The 17909-nt window shown below is 45.3% G+C and overlaps 1 protein-coding gene across 1 annotated transcript; it reads right to left on the bottom strand.

Moving 5' to 3' along the window:
* Nucleotides 1-987: 987 nt before the first annotated feature.
* On the bottom strand, nucleotides 988-16292 carry LOC135372437 (uncharacterized). The gene is made up of 2 exons (XM_064606048.1): nucleotides 14092-16292; nucleotides 988-1194 (listed from the first exon to the last, which is right to left on the bottom strand). The coding sequence occupies exon 1, from the start codon at nucleotides 15996-15998 to the stop codon at nucleotides 14100-14102; it is 1899 nt and encodes a 632-aa protein (XP_064462118.1). The 5' UTR covers nucleotides 15999-16292; the 3' UTR covers nucleotides 988-1194; nucleotides 14092-14099.
* Between the last annotated feature and the right edge of the window lie 1617 nt (nucleotides 16293-17909).

The following is a 17909-nucleotide window of genomic DNA, read 5'->3' as shown; positions in this document are numbered from 1 at the left end:
GCTGGCGGTTGAGATTCCGCGTCGATACAGGAAGAGGAGGAAGACGGGCGACACGCAGTACAGGGACGGCTGGTCTTGCGTCTTGTGATGAGTGGGCAGAAGTGGCGGGCTGAACGGTGCGGACAAGAGCTGGCCGGGAGGGTTCCAGGGGCGGGCCAAAACGGAGAACATGCATGTAGGTCGAAGTGATAAGAGAGTGGGGCGACAGAACCGCGACCGGTTCGTGAGCGTTGAGCTCGTAGTGTTGTCACCATGGAGAGTGTCGGGGAGGACCATCGTGAAGCACGTGGAGACCGGGAGTAAACTCACTGTGGCCTCCGTGCGTGACCCCGGTGGAACGTTGGTCCTGGTGCCCCTTGACCGCAATTGGATGGACTGGACTGCCACTATGTTGCACAAAAGCCAGGTGGGAAGGCGAGGCGGGCAGGGTTCCTTGACCGCTGGCGTAGCAGATGCGGGTGGCGCGGTCGACAGCGGCGTACCGCGACCGGTACAGGAGCGTGATGCTCGGGAAGGTGCCGCTGGTGGTAGCCCGAGGAGTGCCATCGTGAAGCGTGTGGCGACGTGACGCAGAGTGCGAGACCATGGCGACGTGATCTGGGTAGATGGGTAAGGTGGGTAGGACCATGGTGTGGCGCGGTCGGGCGTTGCGATGAGTGGAGCCGCGGTGAATTGACGTCGTCGCCTAGCGGTTCCTCGGTAGAACGTTGCACCGTACCTTCGGAGGTGGGCTTGCAGTAATTTGGGATGGTGCTTGGCCGAATTACGCCGAACATGGTGTTCATAGTTCGGGTCACCAAATGTAGAGGAGGTGGTGTCCCTCTACATGAGTCCTGACCGGCGATGATGGAATGTCCCAGCGGGCAGATGGTCGTGGCCTCACGCTAGGACGGTGCCGGTAGAACTGCGGTGCCAGCGCCGTAGCGCATGGCAGCAGAGGCACGTCTTCGTCATCACATCTATTCTGAACTGCTGTTGTGGCTCTGCAGGAGAGCCAGCCTGTGCTGCTAGCCTGGAATATGTACAGAAGCCAGGAAGGAAGATGTGACATTTCCTCCTCTTTCTTTTCACAAAGCTGCTGCCAGTATGTGGCCTGTTCATTAGCCTTCTTTACTTTAGCAGCTGACACCATTCAGAGTCCAAAACGTCTGACTCGGAGAAGTCTTCGCTGTCGCAGTGTCTTTTTCTTCCCACCTAGATGCAAAATGAACAAACGTAAATATACCGTGAGCACATAAAATATGGACGAATTTACATCAGTTCTGGGTGCCCCATGGGCTTCGGCGGCATTCTTTTTTGCATTCTGTAGATTGCACTAAACATATTTTTTTTGCGTCTAAAAAATACGTGTCACGAATTGGTACTAATAGACATCAATGCTACTTCACCTGAAGATGACTTAGACTCACCAACTGTCAGTAATCCTGTCCATCCCAAAGCTGCAACACAAGACATAAACGATGAGTGAATAGGACTGCTGCTTTTTCACTTGTCGTCCGTGTCCTCTGTTACTGCTTCCAAATGAATAGTCAACTCCAAGTTCCCCACATTCCTACTTTAGTATCTACAATCCTATTTTGTGCACTTCAGGACATTATACCCGCCTGATAGCCAGTAAAAAGTGCTGCTGTCCATACTCCATTGTGAGTGAACTGGGAATTCTGTGTGAACTGTGTAGCAGCTTTGCTGATTTTTGCCAGGCCTCCACTATTCATGTATTTTCGCATGAGGAAATAAAGACAACAACAATAATAATAATAATAACAACAATTCAGTTTTATTGAAAAAACCCGTAGAAAAACATGTTGCAAAAGTACAGGTAATATGCCATGCAGAAAATTGTAAATGTTTTGCTGCAACACTCACGCAGCGTTTCTCACTTCAGGAATGTTTTTCAGTATGGTCTCCATCTTCCTCTGAAAAATGGCAGGTGCCGATGCCACTCCGTAAGGCAAACGATTGTAGGCGAAAAGTCCTTTATGTGTATTTAACACGGTCAACTTTTTGGACTCTTCATCCAGTGGCACATGGCAGTAGGCCTCCTCTAGGTCTAATTTAGTGAACCAGTAGCCATCCTTGAGGGATGCAAGCATGTATTCTACCTTGGGCAGAGGATATTGGTCTACTTCACATACAGCGCTCAATGTGATGTTAAAATCCCCACACAATCTTAAACTGCCATCTCCCTTTAGGACCGGTACCACCGGAGTGGCCCAATCGCTATGTGCAATTTGCGAGAGAATCTCCTCCCTGCATAATCTGTCCAGTTCTTCTGCTACTCTTTCACGGAATGCATATGGTAGCGAACGAGCTTTGAAGAAACTTGGGATCGCATCCTTCTTCAAGTTGATGTGTGCCGGGGGACCATTCATCAGTCCAATTCCGGGCTGAAAAAGGTCTTTGAACTCCCTCTTGAGGTCAACCACCATTTGGTAGATGTGAGGATCTCTTTGCACCTCTATGCTCGCTATAGTTTCTTTGAGTCCTAACTGTCGAATGATGTCCCTACCACAAAGTGAGGGTCCCGTGCACTTCGCAATATACAGGTGGCCTGCTACCTCTCTGCCTTGGTACTTTACTGCCAATTCTAAACACCCAATAATGGCAGTTCCCCTGTGTAGCAGTGCAACCGACGATTTGTCTTCTGCAGCGGTGGCCACATTGTTGACCATTGCTGATACATCTCTTGAGGAATGATGCAAACTGGTGAACCTGTATCCACTTGCGTGGAGATCTCCACTCCACCCCAATCAAGGGTTGCATAGGTTGCATCCATTGCTGGCTGAGAGCTGTGTACCGTGTATAGGTAGAGATCGTCCATCTGCTGATCAAGAAGCACATATTTCTGCGTTTTTGCTTTCGGTGTTGACCAATCACTACGACACTGGCTTGCCAAATGTCCCTGTTTGTTACACTTGTAACACGCGGATTTCTTGTGTGGACAATCCGGAGCTGAGTGGTTTGTCGCCCTACAACGTACACACGGTGTCTCTCTTCCGGAGCCTTGACTCGGTTTTGACTTCTTGCGTCGCACCTTTGGCTTTAGTGCGTTTACGTTTGCTACCGCTGTCGAGGCCTGCGCGTTGCTCGGGCTCGGCAGTAGATCTGCGTTCCTCATTGCCAGCTCTGCCGCCAGCGCTGTCTCGAGAGCCTTTTTCAACGTCAAACTTTTTGGCTTTGCGAGCAAACTACGCTGCACTCCCTTTTCCCGCAGGCCAATGACGAACCTGTCACGTAGGTTTCTTTCCAACGCCGTTCCGAAACCGCAATGGTCTGCGATTTTCCACAGTTCGGCCAAATAGTCAGCAACTCCCTCACCGACATTCTGAATCCGGCTCTGGAACCTGAACGTTTCATAGATTTCCGAAGGCTCCGAGTTCAAATGCTGCGTAAGGGTCTTAACTATGGCGTCATAGGTCTCTTCCGACTGCTTCTTTGGTGCTACCAGGCTTCTCAGACGGGCATAAATTTCAGGCTTGAGAGCGGAAATGAGAATGAATCTCTTTTTTGTCGCGTCACTCACGCTATTTGCAACGAAATACGCTTCGAGACGTTCTACGTAGTTCACCCAAACCTCTTGCGAAGCGTCGAAGCGCGGGTGGTGCCGCGACTAAGGATTGTGTCGCGCTGGTCATGTTTCCAGCTGTCCTACGCAGATGCTCCGACAAAAACCATGCGTTTCCAGTCCTTCTTCATCCCATCCTCGTCGCCAGTTTTGTTACGTTCGGTAACAAACTTTATTTTATAGGATGTAACTGGATTACACACATAACGAAAATGTCAACCGCCGCGCCACTTGGAACGCCTGAGAGAGAGAGAGCTGCACAGTGTTGCCAAACCGAGTTTATATATTCGCCACCCAACACTGTGAATCGCGATTCACGTCCCCCTCAAACTGTTACAGGGAAGCACAGACGGCACGTAGATCGTCTTATTGGAGGTACAGCTGTTTTCGTAACGCAGTAAGATAGTGCGCGAGCAAAAGTTGCGTTGCAAATACATCGAGGAATATCCGATTTCAAGATGTTCACGTCACCAGATGTTCGTACGAGTAATACAGATGTCTGGAAGGTCTGTTGCATAACAGTAAGAGCTTCTGTAAGGCAGCTTCTGATACTTTTCGCGAGGATATCGTTTCACAGCAGCAGCTTTTTCTTCAAATTTCATATATCTAACCAGGCGGCGTAAGGATCAACAACGAAAAACTCAGAATCTTGTGAAGTCCCCAACCCTGTTACAAGCGCAGGCGGCGTCGGTGAAACATCCCAAGCAGCACAATGTACTGAAGGTTGAGTGCAATAGAGGTGGACGGGTAGGTGGAAGGCCTTGAACAGACTGGCGAAACCAAAGAACATTGATAATGAGAGAACTGGATGTTCTGGGGCTGAAACAACGTAGAAAGTAAAAATACATACACAGCCTCAAATTGCTTAAGAAATTAACGATGAAAGATGAAAGTCACTGAAAAGGCTAGCCAGCTGCAGGACTCGAACCCACATCAGTGTTAGCTTAGCTCAATCGGTAGAGCCCTGGACCGGTAATTAATCCAGAAGATGTGGGTTCGAGTCCTATAGCTGGCAAACCTTTTCAGTGACTTTCATCTTTCAACATTGATAGGACACATACCGTCCACACCTATTGCACTCGAGTTTCAGTACATTGTGCTGCTTGGGATACCGCTTTCGTTCGCCAACACTCGTTCGTAAACCCTTTGCTATATCGAACCCGAAGCAATGAAGCACGTCCATCTTACTATTGGGCAAGGGAAAGGTGTCTTCTGCAAACGGACCAACCACTCTCCATGATAGTATTGTTTTCCTATCTTTGACTAGGGGAGACCTGTTCTTGGCAAAGGTAGTCGCCCAGATTGCATACACCCCATCCTCAACGTCACCCTCAAGGTGGAGCGTCGCGCTCCGCCCACGTTGCTAGAGGGGCGACTATGAAAACTCCTGTGTTCACGATGCTTCTTGCACTGCCACTGCTCACTAATGGCGGAAAAGCGTTAACACAACGGTAGCCAAGGTTATGCTGCGGTTACTCTGTGCTGATTACATTATTCATTTCGAGTTTTTTTTTCTTTTTTTTTCTCATGTCCTAAATTACCAAAAGGTACTCTTCTCGTTTGGAAACATTGCAAGTTCTGCAATATTGCTATGGCTGAACTTGGGCTGTAGTATCTGATTGGCTGCCGGGGACAGTTTGTGGTTTGATCAATAGGTACATATACACGAAAACGATTGTTTCCTTCAAGAGAGTTCATGAACATGGGGAACGTCATTTTGACATCTGCTGTCATGGAGCAAGTCTCATTCGTACAACATATTGGATGTCGTGACAACTCAAAGAGGAAAAGACGTATCTTAGACTCAAGGAAAAGGCATCATCTCTTGATCCTGATTTATTTCATCGTCTTTTCATCCATATTACCATTTACCATCGTTATTCTCATCTTCATGCACATAAAGACACTGACCACTAACGTGAGACCGACTTCCATGGAGGAAGGAAAGAGAGGAGGAGCCGTATTGCTCTAAGAAGTGAAGCCGAGATTGGGGGCCACTCCAGTGACATCACCGCTCGTTTTCCGGTTTCGATCCTCTATGGGAGTCCCCGACGCATAGTTTCGGAATACTCGGAGAGCTATGGTCTAGCGCGTCGAAGTGACTCCCACAGTGTCGTGTGCAAAGCGACCTCATGGGGCTATTCAGGTAACGTGACCCCCGCTGCCTCCAAAGAAGCTACAGCTCATGTCCTATCCTCACGTCACTTCCTCCAAACTTCTCTTTTCTATAGAAGAGCCGCTGGGGCGCCTCCTTTTCGTCTTTCCTCCATGCCAACTTCAGTCAGCGAACACAGCACAACCACCGCTTAGTCAACGCCACATACTTGCATATAACCTAAGACCCTTCGTTATGTGTTCTCAACGTGAGCGTAACGAGCACATACCACCCTTCCTTCAATGCGAAGACTCCTGCACTCTTACAAATGAACTTCAGCGCATAGCACACTCTTAGCAAACCATCATTTGGAATGATATCGTTATCCGACCTGATTTGTTGAAAACGGGAGGCGTACGACTTTTTTTGTGACACTTATGCTGTTAATAATTGCCACAAAGAAGGCGTACGCCTTCCGTTTTCAACAAATCAGGTCAGATAACGGTATCATTGCAAATGATGGTTGGCTAGGAGGGTGCTATGCGGTGAAGTTCATTTTGAAGAGTGTGGGTTTTAAATCTAAAGGTCGAAGGATCCCCACAACTGGCTGACGGACATGATGACGGTGTGCTGACCCTTGTAGTTACCCAGCATATCAGCGTTCACTACGGACACTAATCTGATGTGGTGACACGAATGTGATTATCGTCTTCACAGCAGGAGACACATGTCTGTGCTGATGCGTAACGTGAGCGTTTTAGTGGATTGTAATCTATCGCTTTGCGTGAGGTATGATAAGACGCGTACAACGTCCGACGCAGCAAAGATGTGATTGGTGTAAGCGAAGGGTGGAGTCAACAGACTGAGGTACTTGCATTAAAAGTTGTCCAGCATATTACTATTATTCAACAACAATCGATGCGTTTTGGGAGAGTAAAATGACGTTCTTACCAGGATTCTACGGACGCAACCAAAAGGAACGCCCAGTCCAAGGTGATCAATTACGCACGATGTAAATATACGAGACGTGAGTAGGAACAACATGGTCTAGTACATCCTAGGACAGTCTACAGGTTTTCTCGCTCAATTTAATCCAATGGTCACTCAATTTAATCCTGTGGTCACTCATTTTAATCCCATGGTCACTGAAATTAATCCTATGGTCAACGAAATTAATCCACTGGTCGGCCAATTTAATCCGGTACATATCATTGCATCTACCGCCATTGGAATCAGTATAACCCAGTAATATATGACTACTGCTGCACGATAAGGAGATAAGTTGCGAGTACTTCGTCATTAGTATTGCGTCATGACGTATGACTATGCGGGACTTTTTGAGCTTTTCATGACTATAACCTACATTATAGACTATAACTGGACCATTTCGGACTACCCTTGTCGGAAATGGTATAATGACATGAGTTATGACTATGCGGGACTTTATGAGCTTTTTATGACTATAGCCTATATTATAGACTATAAGTGGACTATTTCGGGGTAACCTCATTGCAGAGTACCATGATCTGTGGCCATGTGGGCTTTTCGTGACTAAAATCTGCGTTGTATAATATGACTGAACTATTTCAGACTACCTTGTTGGAAATTTAATAATGTCGTGACCTATGACTACGCGGGATTTTATTATGTATTTATGACTATAACTTACATATACACTATGACTGAACTATATCAAACTACTCTTGTTGGAAATTGAATATTGTCTTGACCTATTGCTATTCGAGCATTTTGAGCTTTTCATAACTATACTATAATCTGTTACATGTGCTGACACTGGACGGTTGCGCACTGCCCTTTTTGGAAATGGTATAATGTCACGACATCACTATTTGGAATCTGATGATCTTTTCATGACCATAGCCTGTTATGGACGACTACAAAACTAGTTTGAACTACCCTAACTGGAAATGGTGCAATGATATAGCATGTTAGTGTTGGGGTATTGACGGTTCGATGTATATGCTCCATCAAGCGGAGGACAGCACTGCCATCGTCATAACCGATACAGTAAGATAAGTTATGACCACTGACGTAACCAGCAGCAATTTCATGATGATAGGCCATGTTGCAGACTTTCAAGTCAGACAGTATATATCGAAGAAGCCTCTGTGCAAGCAGTATAATGAGCTGGCGTGCGTGCATGTACTTACATGCTGTTCCTGTGTGGGTATCGGAAGTAGACCTTTAGGTTGTGATTATACATAGCTTCGTCTTTTTCTTCTTCCTACTTTTTCCATTCTTTCTTTTAATTTCCAATCCAATCCACACGAAGCTTCGTGTCCCAATTCAACGCTAAACGATGACCCGCGCCCACATGGCATAACCTACCAACCCAATATATTTGGAGTGACTATGAGCTGCGGCGCGAAACATTTGTTATCTTAATCTCACAAACAAGTTTTTATTTACATGAAACGAAGTAAGCGTTAGGCTCATGTTTATCTGGTGCACTAACGTAAAACACTGAAAAGAAAACAGAAAGGCTTCGTACACAAGGTTGCAAGCATTTTCTACATGTCTAAACGTTCAAGAGCTTGAGTTATGTAACGGAAGTGATTACGATCAAAATATGCACAGTCCACGCGATGGATGCGCTCCGTGCATTGCTGAGTGGCTTGCAACAAAATGGTACGGCGATGGTCGCGTATGGTTACTCCAGACGGGGCTGCCAAAATGTCTTGTTCCCTTTCGGTTAGAAAGGCACGAACATGAAGCTTGAACTTTGCGAACATCTCCTCTATTGGGTTAAAGAAAGGACTGTATGGAGGAAGATACTTTACTGTATGTCCTCCACATAGCTCAGCTATTTGCGCACGCTTGTGAGCTGGGGCGTTGTCCATGATGATAGCGGCAGGCTGACCTGGTTCGGACTCCGATATAGAGCGTGAAAGTTCCTCCAAAAATTCATTATAGGTAACGTGCGTTACCCTCTCCATCACTCTCCACAGCTGCACGCCATTGCAGGACATGCAAGCGACTATGTTAAAATTGGAGCCTTTGGAACTTGTGGTCTTCTTAACTGCCCGCGTGCCCTTTTTGATCTCCCGTAGCCACGACTGCACCAGATATTGAAGTTAGTTTCGTCTACGTAGTATCGTAGCGTTCGGGGGCCCCTCCGACTGCAGCCACATCGCATAGTTCCGCCATGCGCATTTGACGTCGTCTCTGGTTCGGTCCGCCAGTTGAAGAATTAGCTGCTAACGACGTTACTCTGAAATATTCCAGTTATAGTCTATAATGCAGCTTATACTCATGACAAGCCCATAAAATCACTCATAGTCATAATATCATGATACCATTTCCGACAAGGGTAGTCCAAAATAGTCCACGTACAGTCTATAATGTAGGTTATAGTCATAAAATGCTCATAAAGTCCCGCATAGTCATAACTCATGTCATTATACCATTTCCGACAAGGGTGGTCCGAAATAGTCCACTTATGGTCTATAATGTAGGTTATAGTTATAAAATGCTCATAAAGTTATACAAAGTCGTAATTCATCTTACTATAACATTTAGGACAAGGATAGTCCGAAATAGTCCGGTCATAGTCTATAATGTAGGTTATAGTCATGTAAAGCTCATAAAGTCCCACATAGTCATAATTCATCTCATTATAACATTTCCAACAAGGGTAGTCCGAAATAGTCCAGTCATAGTCTATAATGCACGTTATAATCATGAAAAGATCATAATCCTGCATAGTCATAATTCATGTCATTATACCATTTCCGACAAGGGTGGTCCGAAAAATAGTCCACTTATGGTCTATAATGTAGGTTATAGTCATAAAATGCTCATAAAGTCCCAGAAAGTCATTATTCATCTTACTATACCATTTAGGACAAGGGTAGTCCGAAATAGTCCAGTCATAGTCTATATGTAGGTTATAGTCATGAAAGGCTCGTAAAGTCCCGCATAGTCATAATTCATCTCATTATAACGTATCTGACAAGGGTAGTCCAAAATAGTCCAGTTATAGTATATAATGCAGGTTATAATCATGAGAAACTCATAAAGGCCCGCATGTCATACCATTTCCGACAAGGGTGGTCCGAAAAATAGTCCACTTATGGTTTATAATGTAGGTTATAGTCATAAAATGCTCATAACGTCCCAGAAAGTCATAATTCATCTTACTATAATATTTAGGACAAGGGTAGTCCGAAATAGTCCAGTCATAGTCTATAATGTATGTTATAGTCATTAAAGGATCGTAAAGTCCCACATAGTCATAATTCATCTCATTATAACATATCTGACAAGGGTAGTCCAAAATAGTCCAGTTATAGTCTATAATGCAGGTTATAGTCATGAAAAACTCATAAAGTCCCGCATAGTCATAACTCATGTCACTATACCATTTCTGACAAGGTGGTCCGAAATAGTCCACTTATGATCTATAATGTAGGTTATAGCCATAAAATGCTCATAAAGTCCCACAAAGTCATAATTCATCTTACTATAAAATTTAGGACAAGGGTAGTCCGAAATAGTCCAGGTATGATAATAGTCTATAATCTAGGTTATATAGTCATGAAAAGCTCATGAAGTCTTGCATAGTCATAATTCAGTCCATTATACCATTTCCGACAAGAGGAGTCAGAAATAGTTCAGTCATAGTCTATATGCAGCTTAGTCATAAGTTATGGCATTATTTAATTTCCAACAAGAGTAGTTCGAATAGTTCAGTCATAGTATACCATGCAGGTTTTAGTCATGAAAAGCTTATAAAATCCCACCTAGTCATATATCATGGCATTATACTCTCTGCAATGAGGTTACCCCGAAATAGTCCACTTATAGTCTCTAATGTAGGTTATAGTCATGAAAAGCCCATAAAGTCCCGCATAGTCATACGTCATGACACAATACCAATGTAATAAATAACGAAGTACTTGCAATTTATCTCCTTATCGTGGAACAGTAGTCATATATTACTGGGTTATACTGATTCCAATGGCGGCAGATGCAATGATATGGACCGGATTAAATTGGCTGACCAGTGGATTAATTTCGTTGACCATAGGATTAAATTGATATACCATAGGATTAAATTCAGTGACCATGGGATTAAAATGACTGACCTCAGGATTAAATTGAGTGACCATTGGATTAAATTGAGCGAGAAAACCTGTAGATCCACATCGAGAAAACGCGGGACGGTGCGGTATGACTGTTTTCCATTTTTTAAAATAGATAAGTCTGCTGGATAACTTCTTATGGAACAATCTGTGCTAACTGGCTACGCTCTTATGTTGCAGATCTAAAACCACTTGGATATTTCATAGATTATTATTATTACCCAATGAGGGTCGTAGAACCTAGAAAGGTGGAGTCAGTCGATTGATGTTCTTTCATTAAAAGTTATCCAGCATATTACTAATATTTATTTATTTAAATACCCTCAGGGCGTTAGCGTTACAGAGGGGAGTGGGGTTTAAAATAAACGGTTTACACAGGGTAAAAAAAAGCTGAATACAAAGTATAAGAATAACAATGTTGATTACAATATTACATAGCCACTAATGACACTTTTGAACTGAGCGATGGACGAAATTGATGTCAGTGAACCGGGGAGGTGGTTCCAGTCGATGGCGGTGCGGTGGAAAAAAGAGTCAACATGGGATTTGGTTGAACAAGATGGAATGTGTACCTTTTGACGATGGTCAGCGCGATGTGATATGTATGTAGGTGGAAATATAAAGCGAGATCGCAAACTATCGTTATGATAATATATTTTGTGGAACAGGCACAGGCGGAACATTTTTCGTCGCAAAGCTAGGTTAGTAAGTTGCAAGTTATGTTTCATAGAGGTTACGCTGGCTGTGCGTTGGTAGTTGCCGAAGATGAAACGGGCAGCCCTGTTCTGCATGGTTTCAATGGCCGGAACAAGAACTGCGAAACTCGGGTCCCAGACCGAAACTGCATACTCACGCTTCGTGCGAACAATGGACGTGTACAGGGCTAATTTAAGATGCTGAGGTGCCTTATGAAAGGTGCGTCTAATATATCCCAAAGCACAGTTAGCTTTGGCGGTAATATGCTCAATATGAGTTTTCCAAGACAAGTCTGATGAGATAAAAACTCCTAGGTATTTATAGGAAAGAACCAATTCTAGCGTCGTATTATCAAGAGTGTATGGCTGGCAGTATCCACAGGTTCGTGTTATTCTCATGTGTTTACATTTGTTAATATTGAGCTCCATGCCCCAGGTGTGGCACCATGTTAGTACGTCATTAAGATCAGACTGAAGAAGCTGGGCATCAGATCCCTATAAGATTTCTTTGTATACAACCCAGTCATCAGTGAATAAGCATATAGACGATGAAGAAATACATTGCGACAAGTCGTTAATGTAGATTAAGAAAAGGAGAGGGCCTAGCACGGAGCCCTGAGGCGCACCTGATAAAACCGGGGCAAGACCAGAATCAATGTCATTAACAGTTACGTACTGACTACGATCAGAAAGGAAACAATGCAGCCATGATAGTACATTAGTATCAATATTAAGTGAACTGAGTTTATGGAGGAGGAGACGATGAGATATCTTATCAAATGCCTTGGAGAAGTCAAGAAATATGCAATCGAACGTCTTGTCAAGAGCAAGGCTCAAGTCATAAACAACGTAAACAACGAGATTTGGCCGAGGCAGACCAACAATTAGGGACGACACAGACAAGTAAGCCTCAAACGCCCAGAAATTAACGAAATGCAAACAACTCAGGGAAGAATCAGAAGACCCAGGTTCGATTCCTGGCGTCAGCAACTCTTTTCCCTGAGTTGTTTGCATTTTGTTCTCAAGTCATGTACGAAAGATACCAGTTGAGTTTCGCAGGAGAATGATTTCCCAAGTCCGTGCTGACTGTGATGAAAAAAAAAAAAAGAATTAGATTCAAGGAACAGCGCCAAGTGGGAATATATGACGTGCTCAAGAACCTTGCATGAGATGCTGGTGTGAGATATTGGACGATAGTTAGCTGGAGAATGTTTGTCGATCAAGATAGATAAAAGATCGTAGACAAAATTAATGAAGAGTAACAAGAAGTATTTTTTAGAAACTTTGAATTGATATCGTCTGCACCGGAACTTGATGATAGTTTTAACGACTCGATGACTTTTTTAACCCCGAAGGGGTCAATGGAAATGGGATCCATAAGAACGTAATTCGAAGCAGGAATGTCGGGTATGTTGGCTGTTGCAGTGTGAGAAAATACCTCCGAAAACACATTATTAAACACCTCGGCACATTCATGAGAAGGAATATTCTCCTCAGATGAGTCGCTTAGTGCTATGTAGGACTTACACTTCTGATGGCTATTCACTGTATTTCAGGACTGTTTCTGATTATTTTTAAGTATGTCTGGAAGTGAAACGGCAAAAAATGGGTCTTAGCTTCCTTGATGGCATCTTTGTACTGGGAGGCAGCTTCATGGTATTTACTCCATTTGATTGCACATTGGGACGATTTAGCCGCTCTGAAAAGTCGCTTCTTCTTCTTACATAGTCGTTGAATATGTCTGCTGTACCACGGAAGCTTTGAATTACAATGTATGTATACCAGGGGAATGTATTTGTCGATCAGTTCCAGCACTTTGGCTTTGAATAAAGACCAGTTTTGTTCAACGCTCTTAACACAGCTCAATATTGCGGCATCTTTCATCGTTTTGCAGGATATTTGTGTAGTGTAAATTGTGCAGTGCAATGTTAAAAAAAACGACGAGACCCCCTAGCTATGGAGTAGCGTTCCACCACAGAGTGGAAAACCTCCCCACTTCATCATCACAATATATATGTTGTTGTTGTTGAATGTCATAATGAGAGAGACGTCTGGTATAGTTGAAACTAATTCCTTTGCCAAAGCGTACGAGTATGTCGAAAAAAAGTAACAGCGCGCTGTGCGAGCACCGATGTCGCTCGATCTCGGTCGCGTCTGTCAGTGACCACGGTCCCTGAAGCCATTTAAACTATGCGCATAGTGTTGAAATAATGTTTCTAAGTCCGATGTCAAGAGCTATGATTGTTGCCGATCACTGTGACGAATGTTGGCAGAAAATACGTGGGTCTGCGTGTTTCCAGTGTTTCTTATTTGTTTATTGATTTCCTTTTTTGTTATTGTTGGTTTGCGAGCATTGATGCGAAAAACAGTACAGAAATCACACAGCCCAAAATACACCATGAAGCCAGCTAGACACTTACAAATATTGCACCACGACTATATACGCTCGAAGGTCAACCACACGGGAAAAATCATTTTTAACCATTTTAGAAGCATTGCGCTTTCGCACCTTGCTTCTTCCATTACGTATATACTTCGCACCATATCATGTTGAGAACTACTTTCGGTTCGCTAGCATAAATAATAAAAATTCGAGCCAGATAGTTTCAAGGAGCAAACCCGAATCTATACCTGTATGACTACTCGGATGTGCGTTGTCCACTCTTTCCTGGGACGGGTGACAGTTCCAATGCCGTGGCGTTTGGGGAACTATTTGTCGTTTGCTGTAAGCTCCTCAGGCTCCACGAGGGGCCAATGAACCAACGGTAGTCCTTGAACCCAAAGAACAAGTAAACACCCTGGAGACCAACGAGTATGATGAATATTACGTCCGTGACAGCCGACTTTATGTACACGCAAGCGAGTCCTATAATCCACGTCGCTCCCATAATAAACGCCAGCTTCACGTACACTCTCATGTGAGACACGTGCCCTCCCACACGAAAATCGAATCCAGCAGCTTGCTTCTTTGTTCTGTGAATGTGGATAACGATGTGCGCGTAGAAGACTGCGTTGAATGCAAGCAATATTGCTATCGGCGTTAAGAAGACCACAGCGTGGGCTCTGATGCTCGATATCCAACAAGTTGATTGTCCATACCGCGGGGCGAGTAAGAACGAGGGTACCGCGTAGTCTACTCCGGCACACATCAGCACAAGACACAGCGGCAGACCCCAGGCTAGAAGACAATAGAGCGAGAAGGCTCGACTTCGGCCACGGGAAAGCTTGATGGCTGCAACGCCCTTCCAGATGTCGAAAGACAACACCGTTGTCCACGAGAAAGCAGATAAGAAGCCAAAGTGCAAGAACATCGCCGATATTTTGCAGGGTAGCCTTGGCAAAGGGAAAGAGTTGGCAAGTAAAAAGAGGAGATGGCTGCAGAATAGAGTACAAGACAGGCATAGCGTGCACTTTGATGAGAACCCGTGGGATTCCTTGAAGATAGCGTACACTAATGCTTTCATGGTCAGACACAGAAGCGAAATGCTCAAACATAATACGGTGAAGTATATCTGTACGTTTCCTTTTGTAGATGCCAGTTTTGTGCTGGTACCGGTGGTGTCATTAGTATAACTGCTGTTGTCAGCACCCGAGGAATCGTTATAGCGGTAGTCAATCTTGGGAATGAAGCACTTGTTCCCTTGCCAAGCTCGACAGTCGTCACGGCTTGAAACCGGTCGGAATAGCTGTACTAAGTTTGGCCCTAAAATGTTCACTCGCACGCGGGGCTCCATGTCGTATTGTACATATCCCAGTGAACATAGCACAGTAGAGAGATCTTTTCCATTGCACACGGCACAGTATGCATTCTTGTAAATTTCACCGAAATAACTTTGCACTGGAGCGAAGTACGTTTGACATCTTCTAACCACATCGGCATTTACGGCATGGTCGCACGACTCGATGTAACGTGCATCTCCCTTGCAATGATGACGGTGGGTGCTGTAATTATCCAGTATGATGCCGGGTAAAACGACTTGTACCGGACGTTCGCCTTCGCTGCATGTCTCATTGTCGTACGAGACGCATGAAACATTCCAAAAGGTAACATTCTCCATATCGTAATTGCAGAGAGCACAAAATCCGTTGTAGTACGTCACACCTTTTGCACTCGTTACAGGCGTCTCGTAGAAAGCGTCTTTGTACCTTGCCTGATTTTCGCAGCCATCCCGCACTTCGTCTTCTGGCCAAGTTTTCCGGCAACCAGTAACAAAGTAAAAACTCTCGTTGGAGCTATTCTCAACATTCACACTAGTGCAGGACGAGCGGGGCTTGGAAACCAGCGGCGTCGAGGCCTTTTCCCAACAACAATCGCCGTACACCACGCAATTATCCGCGCAAGAACAGGGGAAGGAACAAGACGGCGGTGCGTCACTGCACCCGCAGAAACTCTTTGAACACTGCAGAAATCTCGATAATTGATCGTCAGTGAGCTGAGGATGTCTGCTGCGATCTACCAGCCACGGTAGAGTGACGTTGCAATCGTTTGCAGCGCTGCTAACAAGGAGGGGAAGAATTAGAAGCATGAATGTCGTCATCCTTCACCGCAGTCAATCTTTAGTGCCGCATAGTTGCGTCAAGACTTGGTGAGCAGAACATACGGACCACCTGGGATATCGCAACCGTACCAGGGGCACCGTGCTTGAAGGGGCATGTGACGTGTCGGCTCTGCAGCTGAGAGAGTCTGTAGAAGCCACGTCAAGCAGGCGGTCTATAGTTCACAACTTCACAGCGGAGCTTTTGCAAGGCATATCGGCGTACTATGTACTTGTGGCTTCAGGAGGGCAGCACGCCAACGAAGCTCGCAACGAGTCGTTGTAGCGAGTTATTGACATCCGCCCGATTTTCTCGAAGGCCATATAGCGTGATATAACCCGGAGTGACGTGTACGGGTGTGCGGCCTTGGAACTGGGGCAGATGCAGACTCTCGGTGTGTGTGTGTGTGCACTCTTAGAGAAAGGGGGAGTTGCGACGAGTCGAAGGGGCGCTTTACCCCATTTCGGCGTTTCTCCGAGAATGACTGCACTGTGCAGTGACTCCCCCCTTCCTTCCCGCGCTCGTTCGGATGGAATGTGTTGAAGCGCAGAAATAGAAACAGACGCATGCAGACGACGCGGACGATAATGGGAGGAGATGAAAGCAGCCAGGAGGAGTTTACTCAAGACGTGGGACTGCGCGATACGGCAGTTCGCATGTACCAAAACTTTTGCACTGCCAATGTGTCATGCACACGCAATGATATGTGCAACTGTTTAAACAATTAAAAACCGAAAAGTAAAAAAGCGAAAACATAGACATACACGTATAATACGCCTCCCAACTCATATTCGAGGCTCCAGGCCTCGCTGCTCCGCGTTTTCGATGAGATCAACCGCTGTCAGCCCGCTCCAAGCACAATTGCGAGGCTGCTTGCACGTGTTTCTTTTTTTTTTTGTAGTTTTCGTCACCATTTCCGCCAGTTTGCCTATGGACAACACCAGTGTCACTCCGTTTGTGAAGCACAAGTCGTCGACGAAGAAAAATCGCAGTAGGAAGCGATCACAGTGCAGGTGATGTAAAGGAGGCATCACTGGACTTAAGCTTTCGATACCGAAACGGACAAACTGCAGCAGCGGGTGTGGCTAGTGACTAGTCTTCCGGGACCCGGAAGAGCAGTCGTTGTGACTGTTCTTACGCGAGCGCGCGGCTCATTGATTGCGCGCCGGTCACGCGGTGCAGGCAGTCCGATGCGTGTGTGACAGTCTGTATGGATGCGAAGAGAGGGCTCTCCCTCGTCGTTCTCCCGATCAGCCGTCCGCCGTCGAAGATATGGAGTTTCGCTTTATCAAAGCAGTTCATCATGTAGTTCTTAACTGGACTGTGGTATTGCGACTAGAAAGCTTTCATCGGTTGGTTGGACCGTTTTGAGGCCCGTAACTTTCGCAGACGGAGCCGAGAAGTGACATAAACATATAAGACCTCACTTTTTATTGGACATTATCTGAGTGATCCCTGCCAATGCTAACCCAAACACAAATTCTGTCGAACGGCTCCAGATGGCTCAAGTGTCTTCTAAATGGCTAAGCTTCCCCAAGAGTTTCTCCTCCCTCACATTCTCGCTGGCTCCTTGCATTTGCAAGGTAACAAGTTTTGCTAATCGAGAAGAAACTCGTCGCCAAGCTATACGAAGCACTGTCTTAGGTTGGTGTAGTCATAGGATAGGTTAGGTTAGTCTTTGGCAGCTGATCTCGCTTCTCATCGAAACGGATTTGGGGAGGCAGCCTCCACAGCCGCGCTAGCCTAACCTAACCTATCACTAATCCAACCTAAGACAGTGCTTGGTGTTGCTTCCCGACAAGTTTCGTCTCGCTCAGCGAAACTTGTTATCTTGCAAATGCTTTCAAAACTCTACACCTGGTAACATAACACTAAACTAACCTAAGACACCATAAACTGGTTGGTTTAGTTTT

Source organism: Ornithodoros turicata, unplaced genomic scaffold (assembly GCF_037126465.1).
Source record: "Ornithodoros turicata isolate Travis unplaced genomic scaffold, ASM3712646v1 Chromosome15, whole genome shotgun sequence".
NCBI classification, from domain to species: domain Eukaryota; kingdom Metazoa; phylum Arthropoda; class Arachnida; order Ixodida; family Argasidae; genus Ornithodoros; species Ornithodoros turicata.
Note: the sequence above shows the minus strand (reverse complement) of the source record. Positions and strands in the feature narration are given on the sequence as shown.